This window comes from Leptidea sinapis, chromosome 13 (genome assembly GCF_905404315.1).
Source record: "Leptidea sinapis chromosome 13, ilLepSina1.1, whole genome shotgun sequence".
In the NCBI taxonomy this organism is placed as follows: Eukaryota; Metazoa; Arthropoda; class Insecta; order Lepidoptera; family Pieridae; genus Leptidea; species Leptidea sinapis.
The window spans coordinates 7,653,036-7,672,776 of record NC_066277.1 but is presented as its reverse complement, the minus strand read 5'-3'; the positions used below and the strand labels follow the sequence as shown (position 1 = coordinate 7,672,776).

The 19,741-nt window shown below is 34.6% G+C and overlaps 1 protein-coding gene and 1 non-coding gene across 2 annotated transcripts; one reads left to right on the top strand and one right to left on the bottom strand.

The window, feature by feature from the left end:
• Nucleotides 1-102: 102 nt before the first annotated feature.
• LOC126967588 (uncharacterized) lies at nucleotides 103-11,684 on the bottom strand. The gene is made up of 4 exons (XM_050812123.1): nucleotides 11,514-11,684; nucleotides 6,628-6,836; nucleotides 5,424-5,534; nucleotides 103-2,416 (listed from the first exon to the last, which is right to left on the bottom strand). Exons 1-4 carry the CDS (start codon nucleotides 11,640-11,642, stop codon nucleotides 2,200-2,202), a joined length of 666 nt encoding a protein of 221 aa, XP_050668080.1. The 5' UTR covers nucleotides 11,643-11,684; the 3' UTR covers nucleotides 103-2,199.
• A 4,991-nt stretch (nucleotides 11,685-16,675) lies between these two features.
• On the top strand, nucleotides 16,676-16,749 carry Trnat-ggu (transfer RNA threonine (anticodon GGU)). The gene has a single exon. It is a non-coding gene; the product is annotated as a tRNA-Thr (tRNA).
• The last annotated feature ends 2,992 nt before the right edge of the window (nucleotides 16,750-19,741 follow it).

Here is a 19,741-nt window from a genome sequence, read left to right as displayed (position 1 = left end):
ACACGCAGATGGTGGCGATGATATCCTAATTAGTGACGAATTCAGCGGCAGGAATAGATTTTACTTTTGAATATAAATATTAGATTACAATGAAAAAATCAATAGTTCACAAATTTTATTAAATACAAGCTGACCCGGCAGACTTCGTATTGCCTCAATTGGATAAATAAAAGACCCAAATTTTTGTATAAAATAAACTTAAAACAAGCAAAAGGAATACTTTTTTTTAAGTGTTATTACCCGTGTTTTTAGGAAGTTTTCTTTTTACCTCCTGAGAAAGTTAGAAAGACATAAAAATTCTAATTAGTTCTTCATTTTAAACTATTATTTTTATTTGATTTCTGAACGCCCCCATCGTCCCACACATCAAAGGAAAATCAAAATAGTTGTTTTTATTTAATTCCGATTATTTTCATATTTGTTCGCCTTTAAACCTTCTCTGGACTTCCACAAATAATTCAAGACGAAAATTATCCAAATGGTCCAGCCGTTCTCTAGTTTTAGCGAGACTTACGAACAGCAATTCATTTTTATATATATAGATTTCTTTTTTTTTAATAGACTTGCCGTCAGTTGATTTTAACTTGACAATCGGATTTTGTTAGCACCTCTTATATAAAGATATAAGAGGTGCTAACAGAACCTTTTCATCCCTTGTGTAATTTTGCACTCTTGAGCGTGGCGTGTTTGATAATAGCTCCTAAAACGAAAGAACGAATATATTTGTTTTTTTTTTTTAATAGGAAGCCCACGTTGTATACAATGTATTTCCTTTTAGCATATTTACACATTAATTACTTATATTATTTAACATCGTACACCCCATTTACGGGTTAACTGGACATGCAATTAATTATTTAATTAAATTACAAGTACTTAAAAACATTATTAACATATGACAATTTCCTCGTTTACTTACTACTTATCTAAATTATTTTATAAATTAGTTACCTAAACAAAAATATAAAAAACTTATCACTCTAAACAAAAAAAAAAACAAAATTTTATATAAACTAAATTTAAAATACAGCAACTATAATTAAATACGAAAAAAAAACGAATGATATTATTTAATTAAATGATTTTTAATTTTGCGCTTGAAAATCGATGCAGAGTTCCAAAATATGTCCAATTCTGCTATTTTAAATATATTGTTATAGGACATTACAATTCTGTTAATAGGAGCGGTCCTACCTAGGTTACTCTTTGTAATTATTGGCATAAAACTAATTTTATTTCTAATATGTGACCGTGCGTTTTGTCTTGGAACTGCTAACCTTATTGTGTTTTTCTTTTATATCATTTGGTGTAAATTTAACGCAATTTAATATAGATGCAAAACTACTCACTATGTTTTTACTCATTATTTTAAAATTATTGTTAGTTTATCTTTTCTTGAAGTTCATACAAATAAAAATATTTGGACGATACAAACAAAACAACTGATTGGTTGACACTTGCCTGACAATCTTCGTGCAGTGACGTTTACCACCTCTTGCCAAAGTTAAAAATAAAGATGCAATTTTAGTAAAAATGGTCATGTGTATGAAATATTACGCTTTTTTTATATCGAGAGTTAGAGAAGGTCATAATTTGGTATATCCTAGTTCATATTGATAAGTATGTATTAAACAAACTCCTAAAGCCATTATTTATGTAAAACATTTTTGAAACCTCAATTCTTATTTATCATGTTTCGATAAGTTTCATCCTAATGTTTCCTTGAGTCGGTAGTTAAGTAATGAATCATGAAATAATAAAAAGTTAATGATAATTAGTTACATACTCATTAGGTTTAATTTAATGAGGCTGAGTGCAGCAGATAGACTTTATTGTAAGCAAAGTAATATGTGAGATGGAAGCTCCTATATACAGGCTGTCAAAGTATCGCCTATTTCTACTATAACTGAAAAATGGAAAAACAAACGGTAGGGAAACGTAAGTTATTAATTTATTAAAACTCAAATCTTCGTATACGACATTATCTCGCTTTATTGTTATACTTATAAGCGTAATAATTTTACTACATTCATTATATCAATATTTGCATTTAATAAATAGAATATACCCTTATTTCCATCGCCCAGTATATTTTCAAACACACCCAGTTCAATCTATTATAATAATATGTAAATTATATTATAATATAGAGGTATTCTTAACTAAAAAAATAACATAAGCACTAACATATTTACAAAACTATAAGTCGTTATAACTGCTACTAAACAGGGTCCAAGGACTCTTCGCAGTGTCAACGATGGGAGCAGGCGCGTTATAATATCCTTGAGCCCAGTCAACTAAGGACAGAGGACACTTGAAGTTGTCACATGTCTTTAGAAGGAGGCCTAATCGATGTGCGGAGTCATATATCGTGTGTTCGAGAGGCTCTGTCGGAAGCACTTTGGTAATCGGCAATCTGTAACGAAGTATTGTTTATTTAATTAGATAATGTTAAACGTTTATGGATTATTTAACGCTGATTTTTTTATTATTATTACAGTCACTTTATCCTGTAGGCAGCCAATTTGCATTCTATGGTTACTAATATGAACCGAAAGGTCAAAATGCACTCTATATATATATATATATATATATATATATATATATACACACACACATACATATATAATATATATTATATATATACACACATACACACATATACATGTGTGTGTGTTTGTGTGTGTGTATGTGTGTGTGTGTGTGTGCGTGCGTGAATATCTATTTTTATATTTTATTAACTGCATACTGCATATGATGAAAAAACTAAATATTAAACAACAAATTTATAATATTCAAAGACAAGATTTACTCTTCATTCGGAATAATTGCCTCATGTCAGGAAAAAACTGAGATCTAAAATTGTAATCCAATGTTACGATACAATTTCTTATTTTTAAAGTGATCAACCTCACTTCTGGGATTAATAATTACTCAAAATAAATTTGAAAAAAAAAATCATGAACGATGTAGGACTCGAACCCTTGACGATCGATTTAATCTCTTTAAAAATAACAAATTGCTTAGATTTGAAAAATGACAATTTAAATTATATAAAAAAATTAACACTTCAGAACTATTACAATTATTTTACATTAAAAAGTTTATCTCTCAGAAAAGTCTACTTTCATCCATAATTTCAACAATTGTCTATTGAATTTTCGATCAGGTCACGTATCCTGACGCAAGTTCAACATTTTATTTTATCCTAAAAGAAGTAAAGTGCTCAATGCCGCTAAAAAGTTTTCACTTCAAAAATAGCTTTTAGAAGTTAATATGACTCTTAAATACTTACAAAAAAGCCTGATATTATATAAAATTAAATTGTTAAATGACACTAAAATATAATCCATGAGTAAATCCAAAACTTTTGCATTAAATTTTACGTCTGCAGAGAAATTGGCCCTTAAAACTAGTGGAGTCCCGCTGAGCAAATCGCAGTCAACAAACAAGTTGAAATCACAAATCCTTTAAATATTCTTGGGAATTTTCAAGAGATTTCCTGGAATAAAATTTATTCGCCATCACATTTTTATGAACGATTTAAGCATTTGGTTTATCTGCTTTTGCGCTAAAGCCTTATTAATGGAGGGGATTAGAGCCTGCGGGGTTTCAGAAGGGAAAAATATTTTGTTTTTGTCTGCGTGGAGTCAAAATCATTAATTAAAGCAATTATTTTTAATAAATATTATAAAAATGCATTTTTTCCGTTTTTACATGAATTATAAATCTAACGTCTGTCGTAACAATTAACCAAAGTAAACCTGGACGGTCATCCAGCCTTTTCGTAATGAATGACCAAGGTACACGGTTATTAGTTTTAGAGTAAAGCGATGGACAGATGAACAGACATAGTGAAACCATAAAGACTCCTTGTTAACTAGGAAACCCTCAAAATGTAATATATACATCAAATATGTCTTATGCAAATAAGAAGTATCAAGAAAAATGAGCGAGAATTATTTCTCAATGGAGTATTTCGTTTTGGAGTATTGGGAAGTGACTACTAATCACTGTGATCCGCATGTATGTGCATTTTTTAATTAAACTTCAAATTTTTTTATGGAAGAGGGCAAATGAGCAAACGGGTGGTAAGTGATCACCATGCTCTCTTGTATCACAAGATTAATTAGACAATTAAAACTGAAAACTCTACAAAAATTTTATGAACGATGCGGGACTCGAACCTGCGAACTCTCGCGTTCCGTGCAAGCGCTCATTCCATCTGAGCCAACCGAATAGTGACGTATCGTTTAATCTTGTATACTTTGTTCAACTCTCAGGTTGTGGCTTCATCTACAGGATCTACTTTATAGTTGATAACCTGCTCAACCAATATTTGCATATTAGAAAATTGACTTGAGGTGTCGCTCTTGCTAATCTAAACAATTTGTTATGTTTTTAAAGTGATAATTATAACAGCGTCGTGGACGTTATAAAACAAGGAATAAACATATATAAGCTAACAGTTCCACCTACAGTGCCACTGAAATAAATCTTATAAATATATCTTATACATTTAGGTATATATCTAAAAATTTATCTTATTACACATTACCTACATATCCGCAATAAAATATAACTTGTAAACCAACCAATGTAAGCGAACGCACTGTAATGAATGCTTAATATACATTGTACAAGATACTAGAAAGATAAAAAAAATACTTTGAACGATACGCTGTGGATAAGAACCATAAAGAACTTTTGCGCAACGAGTTCATGAGACTAACACCCAGGTAATTCATTCTCCCTAAATCTTAATTAATTATCCCAAGATGACAATTTACGTCGTTTCGTCACACGACAGTCATGCATCAAAACACATATTAGGAAACGTTTAAAGTTAAATAAAAAGAGATTAGACAAACGACAATAACACTCTTTCAGTTTCAATGTTTGTTAGAGAACGAATTAGCTCCATAGGAGTTTGATATCTAATCTTATTCCCAGAAAAACAGCGGTATCAACTTGGTTTAAGTAGTTATACTACGCCCAAGTGGGCGTACTTGAGCCAGTCTGGAACAATGTGTAACGTTGACGTGCCATGTGTTCTGTTAATCTTTTCTAATAATTGCAACGAACGGGTTGCGTAGAAACTTAATAAAAATAAAACTTTGTAAAAATATGATAGACACTGGGATCACAGATCATCAATCAGTAAGTATTTTGTATTTTAATGTAAAATAACAGAAGGCGTATGTTACTTTAAATTGTTTAAATTTAAAAGATGCCATTGAGTGTCAACATGCCACGCATACAAGTACGTAATAGTTGCTGTAATAAAAGAGTTATTGTTAATAATTTGCTTGAAACCAATGTATAACTTAAGTCAAAGCATAAGTCAGAATTTGGTGTAATTTAAAGGAATATCAATAAAGAAATTCCAATTAATAATAATTTAGAGTAATAGAAATACGTACGTAAACATTGTTCTAAATATCTCTTCAATCATATTATTCCCATGTGGCACAAGCCGTTGCGTTGTTTCACAAAGAGTTTTAAGAATGCATTCTCGACCGCTGTAGCCCATGCTGAAACAAAGTTACACATTTTATTTGTGGCAAATTACATTTCAGTTACAGTCTTTGAACTGAACTTAGCAATTTCAATGCAACAGTCATTTATATAATCGCGTTAGTATAAGTGTAGCTAAAGGAATATTTTCTTATTTTCTTTATAGAAAACGCAGCGATATAAAGGCCTTGTTTTTGTTAGGACGAAAATAGACTGATTGCAATTTAGAAAATCACACATTTTAGTAGTAGGAAATTACGTTTCAGTTACAGTCTTTTTAAATACAAATATGAATATGAAATCACGTACTTAATCTTTGAACTGAATTTAACAGTTCAAATGCAACGTTTCTTTATTTTAATTATTATTTAAAAAGTTTGCGAGGTTGTAGGGGGTAATGTCTGTATCTATTAGTATACATTGTAACAAAATTTTCATAATAAGTACTCAAAATAAATTTATTCATACAAAACCAATCTTATAACTATATTTACATTACTATGACTACATAAAATTAAAACTTGGAAGCGTACCAAGAATACTGGCAGCATTTGGCGTTGGATAGCTAGGCTGATCCGTTGACCGGAATAGTTGCCAGTGCTTGGGTTTTCAGTAGCCTTATTGAGGCGCGAAGATAGTATTTTGAACATTCTATCGTGCCTCTGGGCCCCACGGGCCAAGTGTCTCGGCACCAAACGGCACAAAGAAGTATGACTCACTGAGACCGACATATTTGCGACTCTTGCTGTTATAATAATAATAATCAGTTATATTGAAAATTCTGTTACCAATAGAAAGTTACTTTATTTGTGACTATCATTGGCTATGTATTAAGCCTAAAAATTAAAATACTTTTTCGTCGTAGTCGGATTTCTAAGGTTATTCAGAGAAAAAATGGAGAGAAAAAAATATTTTGCATAATATATACATATGGGATTGGAACATAAACTGGTATGGTTATTGACTGCTCTGGTTAAAGCGGACGAGGTCGCGAGTAATAGTTTATACAACAGCACAATCGCCCTTCAAATCAGAGCAAAACAGGACAATAATTGTTTCGATTAGGAATGTTTCATCTGCTTTTTATTATATAAATAACTTTAAACTTACTTGTCCAAAATAAGTTCTAGCTTCTGATACAATTCTCGCCTACTTCTACGCTGCACAAGAGGTTTCTTCTTCCTCCGAAAAGCATAAGCAGTCTCCGTGGCATTTGGTAGCTCGTACGCTATGCCCCAGTTGAGGCCGAAGGTGAATGTTCCTGGCGATGATGATGGCGCTGGCTGACCAATCACTCCCACAGTCAAACATCCAGCACACTATAAGCATTTAACATAAAAAAAAAATTTAGTTTATGTCAAGTATCATGGTCTCAATTTAAGGGTAAAAGATGGACTGACGATCTGGTCAAGATCGCCTGAATACGTTGGCTGATGGCAGCGTAGTGTAATATTATGTTAACGCAGGTAAATAATCCCAGCTATAAAGTTTTGAGATTTTAATTGCAAAAGAGAACTGTTCGTGCAATATATCAGCTCGGTTATACACAGTCTGTCAAAGAAAAACTTAAAGAATTAAATATTATGACTGTTCATTGTCAGTACATTTATAAAAATTTAATATGCGTTCACTATCATTATACCCTTTCTGCTCTTAATAGTGATTTTTATAATACTAGAAATAAGGGATTGCTTGTAAAAATTTTTTTTTTATGGAATAGGAGGACAAACGAGGGTACGGGTCACCTGCTGTTAAGTGATCACCGCCACCCACATTCTCTTGCAACACCAGAGGAATCACAAGAGCGTTGCCGGCCTTTAAGGAAGGTGTACGCGCTTTTTTTGAAGGTACCCATGTCGTATTGTCCCGGAAACACCGCACAAGGAAGCTCATTCCATAGCTGTGTAGTACGAGGGAGAAAGCTCCTTGAAAACCGCACTGTGGAGGACCGCCACATATCCAGATGGTGGGGATGAAATCCTAACTTGTGGCGTGTCGTGCGAAGGTGGAATTCGGCGGCAGGAATCAGGTTAAACAGCTCTTCGTAACACTCCCCGTGATAAATGCGGTAGAAGACACACAATGATGCGAAGTCTCTACGCAACGCCAAGAGATCCAGCCATTCACAGAGCACTGAGTCCCCGACAATTTGAGCTGCTCTACGTTGCACGCGGTCAAATGGATCGAGCAGATACTGGGGTGTGCCAGACCAGAGATGACAGCAATAATCCATGTGTGGCCGGACCTGCGCTTTGTAGAGTGCTAGAATGTGGGCCGGCTTGAAGTATTGCCGATCTCTATTGATGACGCCCAGCTTCTTCGAAGCCAATTTGGCTTTGCCCTCCAGATGGCCACGGAATTGGCAATCGCTCGAGATTTCGAGACCCAGTATTCCGATACTAGGCGCGGCTTTAAGAGAAGTGTTCTCGAAGAGCGGTGATACGACAAATGGGGTTTTTTTAGTGGTAAACGCGCAAACTTGAATCTTCTGGGGGTTAAATGGGACAAGGTTCAATTTACCCCATTCTGCGACCTTCTCGAGTGAGGTCTCGATAGAAGACACAAGTTTCTCCCGACACTGGTCGACGATTTCCCGAAAGAGACCTGCATGGAGAGACAGTGCTTTCGTCCGCATAGCATAATATAATAATATAATATCATAACATAATATCCGTCGACATCGACCTGTATGCTACGCCCAGTAAGAAGCTGGAGGTCCACTTGCACAAGCTCTCGGGAAGCCCAAATGATGGAAGTTTTGAGAGGAGCGCCTTGTGCCATACACGATCAAAGGCCTTCGCTATATCCAGGCTAACTGCAAGGCCTTCCCCCTTGCTTTCAATAGCCACCGCCCATCTATGTGTTAGGTATACCAGAAGATCACCTGCCGACCGTCCATGGCGAAAGCCGTACTGTCGGTCGTTGATCAACTGGTGACCCTCTAGGTATCCTAAAAGCTGGCAGCTAATTATGCTCTCCATGATTTTAGAGAGCAGGGAGGTGATAGCAATAGGCCTGTAGTTCGCAGGATCCGAACTGTCTCCTTTTTTTGGATCGGATGGACAAGGGCTGACTTCCATGAGTCAGGGACTACGCCTTTTGAATAAGAGTGCCGGAATAAACGCGTTAGCACCGGCGTCAACTCAGGGGCACACGTTCTAAGCACGATTGGAGAAATGCCATCCGGCCCGCTCGACTTCCTGACATCCAACGAAAACAGAGCTCGCCTAGCAGTTTTCTGTATGAACTGTACTTCAGGCATAGAGCTCTGACACCGCGGGATGGTCGGCAGTGTTTTTCCGTTGTCGTCAAGTGTCGAGTTGGAGGCGAAAAGAGCGCACAGGAGCTCGGCTTTCTCTTTTGCCGTATGGACCAGGGTGTCATTCCTCATGTGCAACGGCGGCATGAGCGGCTGGTTGAAGTTACCAAGAGCAGCTTTCGACAACGACCAGAACTGTCGTGTTCCGGTTGGGTAACTGGAAAGCTGCTCACCGATTTTGACGACGTGCTTAGACTTCGCACGGGCGATTTGCCGCTTCAAAAATCTGGAGGCACGGTTATATTTCCTCTTAAGAACTTTGCAGTTCGGATACTTTGTGCCCAGCGCCGCAACCCAAGTTCGATACGCCTGTTTTTTGCAGTCAGATGCTGCTTTAACTGACGCATCGAACCAGGGCTGTGATCTGCCACCGATCGGTACTACAGAGCTTGGTGTAAAAATATCCATGCCCTGCAGTATCACATCGGCTACTGCAACGGCGCAGGCACTAGGATCATCCGAAGGGAAACAAACCCTGCCCCAAGGGTAGGATCCCAATCTGCTGACTTGTAGTGCCAAACGCGGCGGGTCGCTGGTGGTCTGCGACGTTGGCGTCGGATAGGCACTACACTCCTGACCAGGCAATGGTCGGACGTTCCGAGAGGGGCGTCGACAAAGACCTGGTAACCATCGGGATGTGTAGTCAGCAGAAGCTCTAATAAGGACGGCATGTGGCTATCCACATCCAGGAGCCGCGTTGGCGACTCAACCAATTGGGACAGACCATACGCCAATGTAAAATTATGCACAGATCGCCCTGCGTAGTCTGTGGTACGTGATCCAAGCCATTCGGCATTGTGCCCGTTGAAATCACCCAAGACTACGATTTCAGCGGAGGGGATCTGTGCAAGCACGTCGTCAATTGCCGCTTGAACGCAGCCCATGAGATGATCGGTTTCTGCGTTACCACTATGGGACCTGTAGACACACGCATAGATACGGACGCGGTCCTCTAAATCTACGCGGAGCCAGAGAGTAGACAGGTCCCTACCCTCAAAATTGCCGAGACGGCGATAGCAGATATCCTCCCTAACGTACACACATACCCCTGCATGAGGCAAAAAATTGTGCTCAATTTTGTACCCGGGGTACGTTAAATATGACGTATCGCTAGGTCGAGATATCTGCGTCTCCGTAAGGAAACACAAGGCCGGCTGCGCCGTCTCAAGGTGGTGGTGGACGGCGTTTAAATTGGAGTGAATTCCCCTGATATTGAAAAAGTCCACGTTGAGCGTGGAGCGGGGTGCCGTGGTGTTTCTGCCTCGTTTGTCCTCGGTCATGCGCGGTTCTGTGCCCACCCCAGAATACGAAGGGCAGCCCGAGCGAGAGTGCTCGGGGAGGGATTCTCCGGCTCTGGTAGAGCCGGTACCCTCCTGGAGTAATATCTCTTTATGGACCGCTCTCATATTTTGTTGGGGGGAGGGGGTGGGGGTAAGGGATGGCCTCCGGTCCTCGACACTAACCTATCCGAAACATAGCGGCACTAGGCCGCTACTTCACGCCGGTATTCTGTGCGAGTGTGGTAATTAACCCGGACGAGTCTGGCCCGATTGTGCTGACGTTATAAGACGGCAGCGTGACTCTCCCACTTCTAATTCTAGTAGGCTTCATAAGATACATAAAAGCTTTAAGCGTAAATGTATACACTTCAAGTTCCAGCCACTGTTCAGGCATTCTCTATAATTAAATTTAAATGTTTTATTAAAAAATGTTTCTGTCGTAAATCCTACTACTCCACAGCTGAATATCTAAGTGATCGGACAGCCTGGGACTCGATTATGATTTTTTTATAGCAATAGTAATGAATGTACAATATTGTATATCTTTATTAAAATCAGCGCAAAAAATGAAGGCTGGGAGAGTTTCTTGCGCCGTTTCTTCTCTCTCAGAGAGCCATATGTTTCCAAAGCGTTAGTAGTATCTAATATATCAGAAATGACATCAAAAAGAATTCTAAATGAATCAATTTTGAGAAAATAAATGCCTTTTCAGCGATAGACCGTCTACAACACAACGAATTAACGGTGCTCAAAAATTATTACGTCATTATAATATATTTTAACGAAGTTATTACTATATTGAAATCCTTTTGTCCCCTGTCATTAAATACATAATATCCCATCAATATAAAATCTACAAACACACATTTATGGATTTAATCTTTCCATTTAACATAAACACTCATAAATATAAATAAACATCCATCACTCGGAAAAAAACATCCAAATTCATCATTTAAATATTTGCACTTATCGGGATTCAAACCCAGGACCTCTAGCTTAACAGGCAGCATCACTAACTACTGGGTTATCGGTTATCATTATGGGTATAATGATATACAATTATTATTTCTACAAACATTAATTCAATTCTCACTAAACAAACTCACATTTTGCAAACCAACCTTACGGATACAATATTACATTTATTATTGAACATGTAAACTGACTTCATTATATGCATTCAATTTTTTTTTTTAATCAATATCTTTTGATTTTGTACGTTATCAGAAAACAAAAGTCATAAGTTAGATCCAAATATCTCAAGTCCTGAACTTTAAAATGCAATAAATGGCTTATACAAATATAAAAAACAGATAAATTTCTTTCTATTGTATATTTTAAGTTCGCTGAGTATTTTTTTTTCGAAATTATTTATTGTTCAGAACATTACTTACAGAAAAACTGGAGCCTTCCGGAAAGGCAATATACCTCTTGCTTCTTGACAAAAGCCTCGAATCCGAAGCGCTGAAATCCACTAAACAAATAAAAAACAAATACTTCAAATCCATTTTAAAATCCCACATGTCTTCAAGCACCAAACCGAGCAACAGAAATACAAATTATATTTCAATATGTGTCACAATGTAACGGTAAAAATTTCACAAGAACACGGTAATGAAGTGAAAAGTCGCTAAGAGCTACAAATTGCTTCGTGTTTAGTATCATTCACATATTTTATTCGTGACGAGAAATGAGGCTGGCGGGCCATATAGGGAAATGTAGAGCGATCTTTAGGGAATGCTTCTTTTCTTGCACGGTGAGAAATTCGTGTGTCTGGATGTTACTTTCGATTTGTCACAAGGAATCCGATTAAACTTAATTTCTAGGTTCTGTATCCGAAGAGTAACCGACGAAAGCATTATTACATTTATACATACATACATATTACGGTTAAATGACCATTCAGAGGTTTCAATGTAAGTACACCATGCACTATGGTTTGCTTATTTTATATTTTCCATTATATTTCAACAAATTAATTAGAGTTAGTTAGCATTCGGACGTAGTACCTGGCGCGACTGTGGAATCTCAATCGCATCCCATCTCAGTAGTTTAGTCCATATCTAATATGATTTAATAATTATCCCTTTTATATCTTTATAATTTACCCCTGCTCTGAATAAGCCTTTATTACATACTAGCTGACCCGGCAAACGTTGTTTTGCCATATAAAGTATAATTCACGCGATAGTTTTATAAGTAATAAAATATTGCCTATATTATAGCCTGTACATCATTTTGTTCTATTGTCAATAGTTTTTGCAGCGCACGCAAAAATAGGTTTTCGATTTTACACCTTGTGTTACAAAATAGCAATTTTATTACGGATCCCTAATTTTGAAAAAAAAACATAGCCTTCCTCGATAAATGGACTACCCAACACTGAAAGAATCATTCAAATCGGACCAGTAATACCAGAAATTAGCGCGTTCAAACAAACAAACAAACAAACAAACAAACACTGCAGCTTTATAATATTAGTATAGATTATAATCCTCCCCTATCTGTATGTCGTCTCTCTGTAGGTAAAAAACTGAAGTTTTGACAGAGTTTGTATTACTATTGCCTTTTTAATTAATGAAAATCAAACATTCTCAATATCGTCACGCAAATATAAAAATAGATCATGCATGACAAAAAGGTGTACAAAATGAATATTAAAAATAAGAATTTTAAAGTAGTCACCATAAAAATTTGATTAAAAGATGTATGATTAAGCTGATGTTAATAAGCATGCGTTTTCAGTTCAATTCACAATAATTTATGATAATGACAGAAAAACAAGATGGCGGTTTTCAAAATGGCTGCCACATGCGTCTGCATTCCTATTAGCATGACACGAAAATGGAAAATATAACCATTACAAAAAATTTCAATACTTTTACATATATTCTGTTAGATATTTGTGAAACCCTCGTGGGTAAGTTCGACTCACACTCAACCGGTTTTTTTAGAATGAGAAGATGAACGACACAGCGAGATATCTGATGGTAAGTTGCGGCAACGTGCACAAACTTTCTAAATAGAAACTTTTTTATTACTTTAATCCAATTCAATTCCTGTCGTGTTGCAAGAGAATGTGGGCGGCGGTGATAACTTAACATAAGATGCACCGTACGCTCGTTTGTCCTCTTTTTGCATAAAAAAATATATTTTGTTGCTACGATTCCGTGACGGCTCACGTTACGCTGGACTATTAAAACTCGTTAAGGTAAAATCGGCCCAATTCAACTAAGGGAGTGTGATCAGTCCTAGCATACTTTACTATAGTAAATGATTTACACAATTTAAATCAAATATATTGTAAATGTTATTAATTAATGGTATTTATTTATTAATTAAAAATGTATTTCCTATTATAAGCCATACCTTGACGAAGTTTGTACTTCTGTAGTGTGCCAAGCACATACGGTTATTTGAAAAAAGCATTGTTATATCGCCTATTGCCTAAACATTGCCATTAAAATAAATTTTCAAAATTAGTTTTTTAATGTTATTTGAGAAAATTGTGTATGAAAATCATATCTAGATTGAGTGTATCATTTTAAAATTCATGACGCTATTTGCGATGCCAGATTATATCTGAAGAAATTATATAAAAATACCTCTTGGAGCACTTACAGTAATACAGTAAGTAAGTTTTATCAAAAACTTTGAATTGACGATGGTTTATATTGTTTTTTTACTTATTTATATCTATTAAGATGTTTGTAAGTTCTTCAAAATCCTCAATTAATTGCACAATTACAGGAAGTTACTTCTATCAAACGTAATTATAAAGAAACTCCATACTAACTAATAATAAATATTATTTCATAGGATTCCACCTACATAATAAAGGGTGCTTAAGGAAAAAAGTGTCTAAAAACAAGTGAGTATACAAAAGTTGCCTAATAACATACGAAAGCAGTTTTGCTAAATATATAGCAAAGATCTCATGAATCATTCAAGTAAGGCTTTGCTCGAGAATATCCGAGGACATGTCTGTTAACCTAAATATCTTTTGGTCTTTGCGGTTGAGTAATTTGATAAAATTTCGCCATTATTACTGTTGTTCCAAAATGTGCTTTCATGTTCTTGAGTTCTATTTATTATGTCATGTGTGAATAATTTTCCTTCTTGCTGTTAGTTATTTACTGCCAATATTTGATATATTCATGAGTTAATTTTTTTTATAGTTTTTAGTGCGAGTATATTAGATTGTTCACTAAGCTATTGGGGCAATTCTTACCAGGATGTAATTTGTAGGACCACAGTTTAGCTGAGGATATGGGCACTGCACTTGGCAACAGAAGTCGCAGCAGCAGTGATTTGTTTATGTAGAATAAATACTTACGAGGAATATGAAAAAAATATTTTAAGCAAATAAATGGCTATTTTGAGTCTTTTGGACAGCTAGTTCGATATATAATATTTTGAAGTAAAACTTCTTTAGGCGTGACTTGGTGGTGGCTCAGAATATTTTTCTGACGGTAGTTACGTCAGTACTTCCGGCAGAAAAATGTCAATTGAAACAATCTTTAACCATTATCATTTAATGGTTTATAAAAACGTTTCAAATTACTCAGTAATATTTTCTGAACATCTCCAAGTGTATTTGTTCATTTATGACTACTTTGTAATAAATAATAAATGAAAGTTCTCAGTCTGACGTTTGCGACATTCGTTAATTTTTCTTCGTCCATCGGACAGGCACAAGATCCGAGCCCATAGAGCCATATTCCTTAATATTGAATAATAACGTAATATTGATATGAGTGATATTAATAATTTAATTATTTTTATTCAATTATTTATTAATAGCAAGGCTTTAATTAATGTAAGTTTATATATAATGGTTTAAATTAAATCTTCTTGTCTTTCAACTTTTTAAGAATATTTGTTATATACTGGATGTCCTAGGTGGGACAAACAAGAGCAAATGAAAATAACATATTTTGTCTAAGAGCTTTCAGATAAGCAATAAAGTATATATATGTATCTATTAATTATTTCTTAAGTTAATTATAGTTAAGTTTTACTTCACTTGCGCGTACAGATTACACGCAAACACTTTTTTTTACTTTAGCATAAAATACATTAAAATAATAGCATAAAAATAGTGAAGCTCATTTAAAATGAATTACAAATATAGTTGTTCCCTCTCAAAAATATGGTCGAAAGAGGCGATGGCTGGTCATGCTCGTGAACTTGTGGTGGCTGAATGATCCCGTCATCGGGAACGTTGCTGCATGTTGTTAAAATCTAAAGGTCCTTGTATATTTATATACAAAGACATTAAATACATACACGGGTAGAGCTACTTAATTAAAAAATAAAAAATAAAGTCAAAAATAAAAATCATGATAATTCACCTAAATAAATCAATTTTCCATAACATCATTTCAGAACATCCTGTAAATAAGCTAGTAGCCGCGAGCTAGCGTAGACACTGACACCTACTTCTTCCACGTCACGCCGTAGCCGTCAGAACTCATAGAATAACGCCCACGAAAGGGTGATTAAATTTTGTTTTCTAAATTTTAGGAAGTGTCTATTCATCTGATTTTCGGTTGAGTATTTTTTTAAATCATACGATTATCGTGAATAACTATCATTTATTTGTCCGACAATTTTCAAAGTATTACATTATTTTCAAAGTATTATATTATTGTACCGAAATCTAAAAAAACGGTGCATTACATTTTAATAATATAAGTAGCACTATAATCGTGGATCAAAGCACTATCAATTATAATTCATAAAAATTTATTAGGTTAGGTTATGTTAGAAATGTTAAAGCAATGCACGAGGCAAGCGTAGCGGGTCGCAGCTGCGGCCGGCGAGTGCCAGAAACGAATTCTAGGCGTTTCTCTATCCTTTCTCCCCATAAAAATGTCCAAACCCTTAAAAATTTAACAATTTGGGGTAAGTTTAATGCTTTTTTCTCTGGAATGGTGCACTACTTTGTATCAAATACAATACTTTTACCTCAAAATTCGTGCTACGCGAAGTTTTAACCATTTGTCCGAAAATTTTTATTAATATATTCGCTCATTAACTAATAACTAATATAATTGTTTATAAATTTATTTTCTTTGTTGCTTTAATATAAAATTGACTCTATTTTCATTAATATAAAAATTGTCGGACAAATAATTATTTATTATTCATACGACAATCGAATGACTAGCAACAGCCATAATTTTAGTGTTGAAAATGTCAAAATCAAAAATTTATTTTATTTTTTTATGAATTCGTCCCTACCCATGTGTTCCTTTAATGTCACCATTGTCGCGCCAGACTGTATATCTTGGTAATTGTAAATATAATGCCTCCTATTTTTTAATTATAGTGATTCATTTTGTTACGTTTTAGGATTAATCCTAAAATTGAGGGTTATCACTTTAATAACATAACAAATTGTTTACATTTACAAGAGTACATCTCAAGTCAATTTCCTAATATGCAAATATTGGAGTTGAGCAGGTTATCAACTGAAAAGTAGATCCTGTAGATGAAGCCACAACCTGAGAGTTGAATAAAGCATACAAGATTTCATGACGATACTTCACTCGGACGGTTAGCTCAGTTGCTTAGAGCACTGGCACGGTACGCCAGAGGTCGTGGGTTCGAGTCCCGCATCGTTCTTAAATTTTGATTTTCAAATTTTATTTGTGTAAAGTGATACAACAAAAATACTCAAACATCAGTGAAGTTGAGCTGAAACTGTTGTGTTTTGGGTTTCAATTACTTTCTCGCCACTACTTCTCATTACTGCTCAACCTTATACAGAGTTTTGGTAAATACTAAATTCCATAAATTTTGCCATTTAGGTAACATGAATTTTTATTTATTAGCTTATTTAAAATAATTTTTACGCATGTTTTCTGCCTTCACATTTTTACGTCATAAATGACGCATTTTCAGCTCAGTTGTCACGAAAATACGAAAGCACTTTTGTAGAAGGCTAAGAATAACGAGAGTTCCTTACCCCACACTAGATAACACTATGAATTCATGCATTCAGTGCACTAAAAAGTCAATTATGACAACACGGTGAATACGAAATTAAAGTTATTATATAGAAATCAAATTTTTTTAATTAAGAACAAATATTTTCGTTTAAAAATCGCTGAAAACATTCTCCAACTATTGAAGTCTACAGCTAATTCATAATATTTTCCCGAGCGAAATAGTTCAAGGTAATTCTTCAAACTGCGAATCGAAATTCAATAAAAGCCAACAACCGTTTGGTTTAAAACGATAAGTGTTTCAAGGAAAGCAACGAATTGCTGGCGTCCGAAGAAAATAACTTTTGTAAAGAACCCGTGCCAACTACATCAGAATCACTGTACGGCTAAAATAAAGTTCATTTTATTAAAATAATTCCTTTTGCTATTTTCGATCGACTTCAAGAAATAGGAGGTTTTCAGTACCTCATGTCCCTTCCGTTTATAAATGGATTTAAAAAAAATAGTTTGAAAGGCTATCAAAATTGGACCAATTATAAGAAACTGATGTGATGATGGAAGAAATATAATATGATATAAAAAAATAAATAAATAAACATTTTGACTGTTGCTTGCATTATGCCAACTACTCGGTTAAGTCGAATAAGTCTTTTATTGAGCGATGTATATACTTTTATAACATGTTCCTAGAAAATCTACAAAACAAATGTGTTACTAAATTCAAAAGAATGGTTAAAACTTTTGTGGGGAAAAGTTATAACAATAAGCCTCTACACGAGGCAGTGTAGAAGCAATACACGTGTCGAATTGATTGAAGACAAATTTTTACCTCAAGATAACCCAAAAAATTTAGATTTCCGCAAAATAAAGTCTGATACAATCATGACTTTCTTAACGATATCCACAGACTGGGAGTGGCAGAGCGAACGCCCTCAGGTTATTTAATTATAAATTTTAATGTACGATACTACATTAATTTTAACTAAATTAAGAAAAAAATCCCGCTGAGTTTCTTACGCGCGTTCTTCTCAGGTCTGAGGCATACTATTTCGAATGGGTGGTAGTTTTTTCGCCTTTCACTAAGTGATTTGAAGTCCACTCTTGAATAAAAATATTTGAATTTGAATCTATGATTAAATGAGGGAACATCTAAAATTTAATAAGTTTACATAACAAAGTTGCGTTTTAAACACAAATCAAGATATTCATTCCAGACAGTAATGAATTGCTTGATTTAATATGATCTTTTGATCTTATGATATTTGTGTTCATGTTTTTCATTCATTCAACTGCACGTGGTAAATTTAATTTATATTAGCTCTGGAAATATAATCTTTCAACCATTCAGATAATAATATAAAAACACTCAATAATAATATAATCAGACCACGTGTAGCAGATAAGCCTAACGTGCAAGGATTATAAGGCAATTAAGTTAATACGAACACTCTCCTGAAAATACACGGAGCTTATTTCGTGACGTTTACGAATTGTTTTGATATAAAATATATATTAACTTTTTCTTCAAGCCCCAGACTATTATAATAATAATGTGCCACCAACGAGCGAGATTTGTGTGTTTTTTTTTTTAAATCAAATTGCATTACAATTAATCACTAGGGTGATGATTTTCTTCCGAGGTTGTTGTATAGTTTAAGAAATAAGTTTATGACATTGTAACTAATACCAAACACATGTTTATTTAACAATTCTCAAAAAATTCGCAAATGTATACGGCATTTACAGTACAGAGAAACATCGCCACAATAGAAATCAACAGAAAGGACAACCCTACGGCGACCATAAAATAGTTGATAAAAAAAACGAAATTCTCAGAGCGGGGTTTGCGGGTCAATGCGAAATAGATACCTTCGGAAAAATTGCATTTTGAAGTTATCTAAACTTATAACATGGGTGACGATGGTAATTAACCATCAGATGACTTGTACGCTAGTTTCTCCTCCTTAATATACTCTTATCAAAACCTTTCAAAAATGTTTTGAAGTAAGAAAACATATAAGTATCAAACAAAATTTGAAGATTAAAATCAAGATATTGTTTATACGATCGCTTATCGATAAATACACAACATCTTTCAAATAATTATGAAGATATTTAAACGTTTTGAATTTTATTCTTAAGGACTTATAGATAGGGTTGTACCTAAGCAGGACTTGTCTAAACAAGCACTAACTAACTAACACACAATTTAAAACACTCGATGGAATAAATTACACTATCGATGTGTGTTACAGACAGAAGTGCAAGAATGAATGAAATCTAGATATCTTTACTAATAGCAGTAATAATTTGAAATTATTTTAGAGAAGAAAACAGCCAATGGAGTTGAATATGGTGAGCGATAATTGATAAAATATATACCCGTATGTTTTCACGGTGTCGTCATTTTATAGGCTTATGGTTGTAATGTATCTTTATCCATTCTGAATTACATCGTTATTATAACTTAATCTTCGAAACTTTCCACATTATACATCAGGATTAACTAAACACATTTTTATGATATAGGCGCTTTTATATATATAACAATATTTCACTTTAATAGCAATTCAATACATTACACCAGGTTTTTCGTCCAGGGGAGACGACAGATAAAACAGACCTACGTTTGTCACTATCTTGACACAAGAATTACTTAACATTGTGGC

Coding starts and splice junctions, on each gene's coding strand:
- LOC126967588 (XM_050812123.1), bottom strand. CDS start 11,642: ATGTGGGATTTTAAAATGGATTTGAAGTATTTGTTTTTTATTTGTTTA. Junction 6,837..11,513: donor CGGAAGGCTCCAGTTTTTCT/GTAAGTAATGTT, acceptor AAATGCTTATAG/TGTGCTGGATGTTTGACTGT. Junction 5,535..6,627: donor CTAGAACTTATTTTGGACAA/GTAAGTTTAAAG, acceptor ACTTTGTTTCAG/CATGGGCTACAGCGGTCGAG.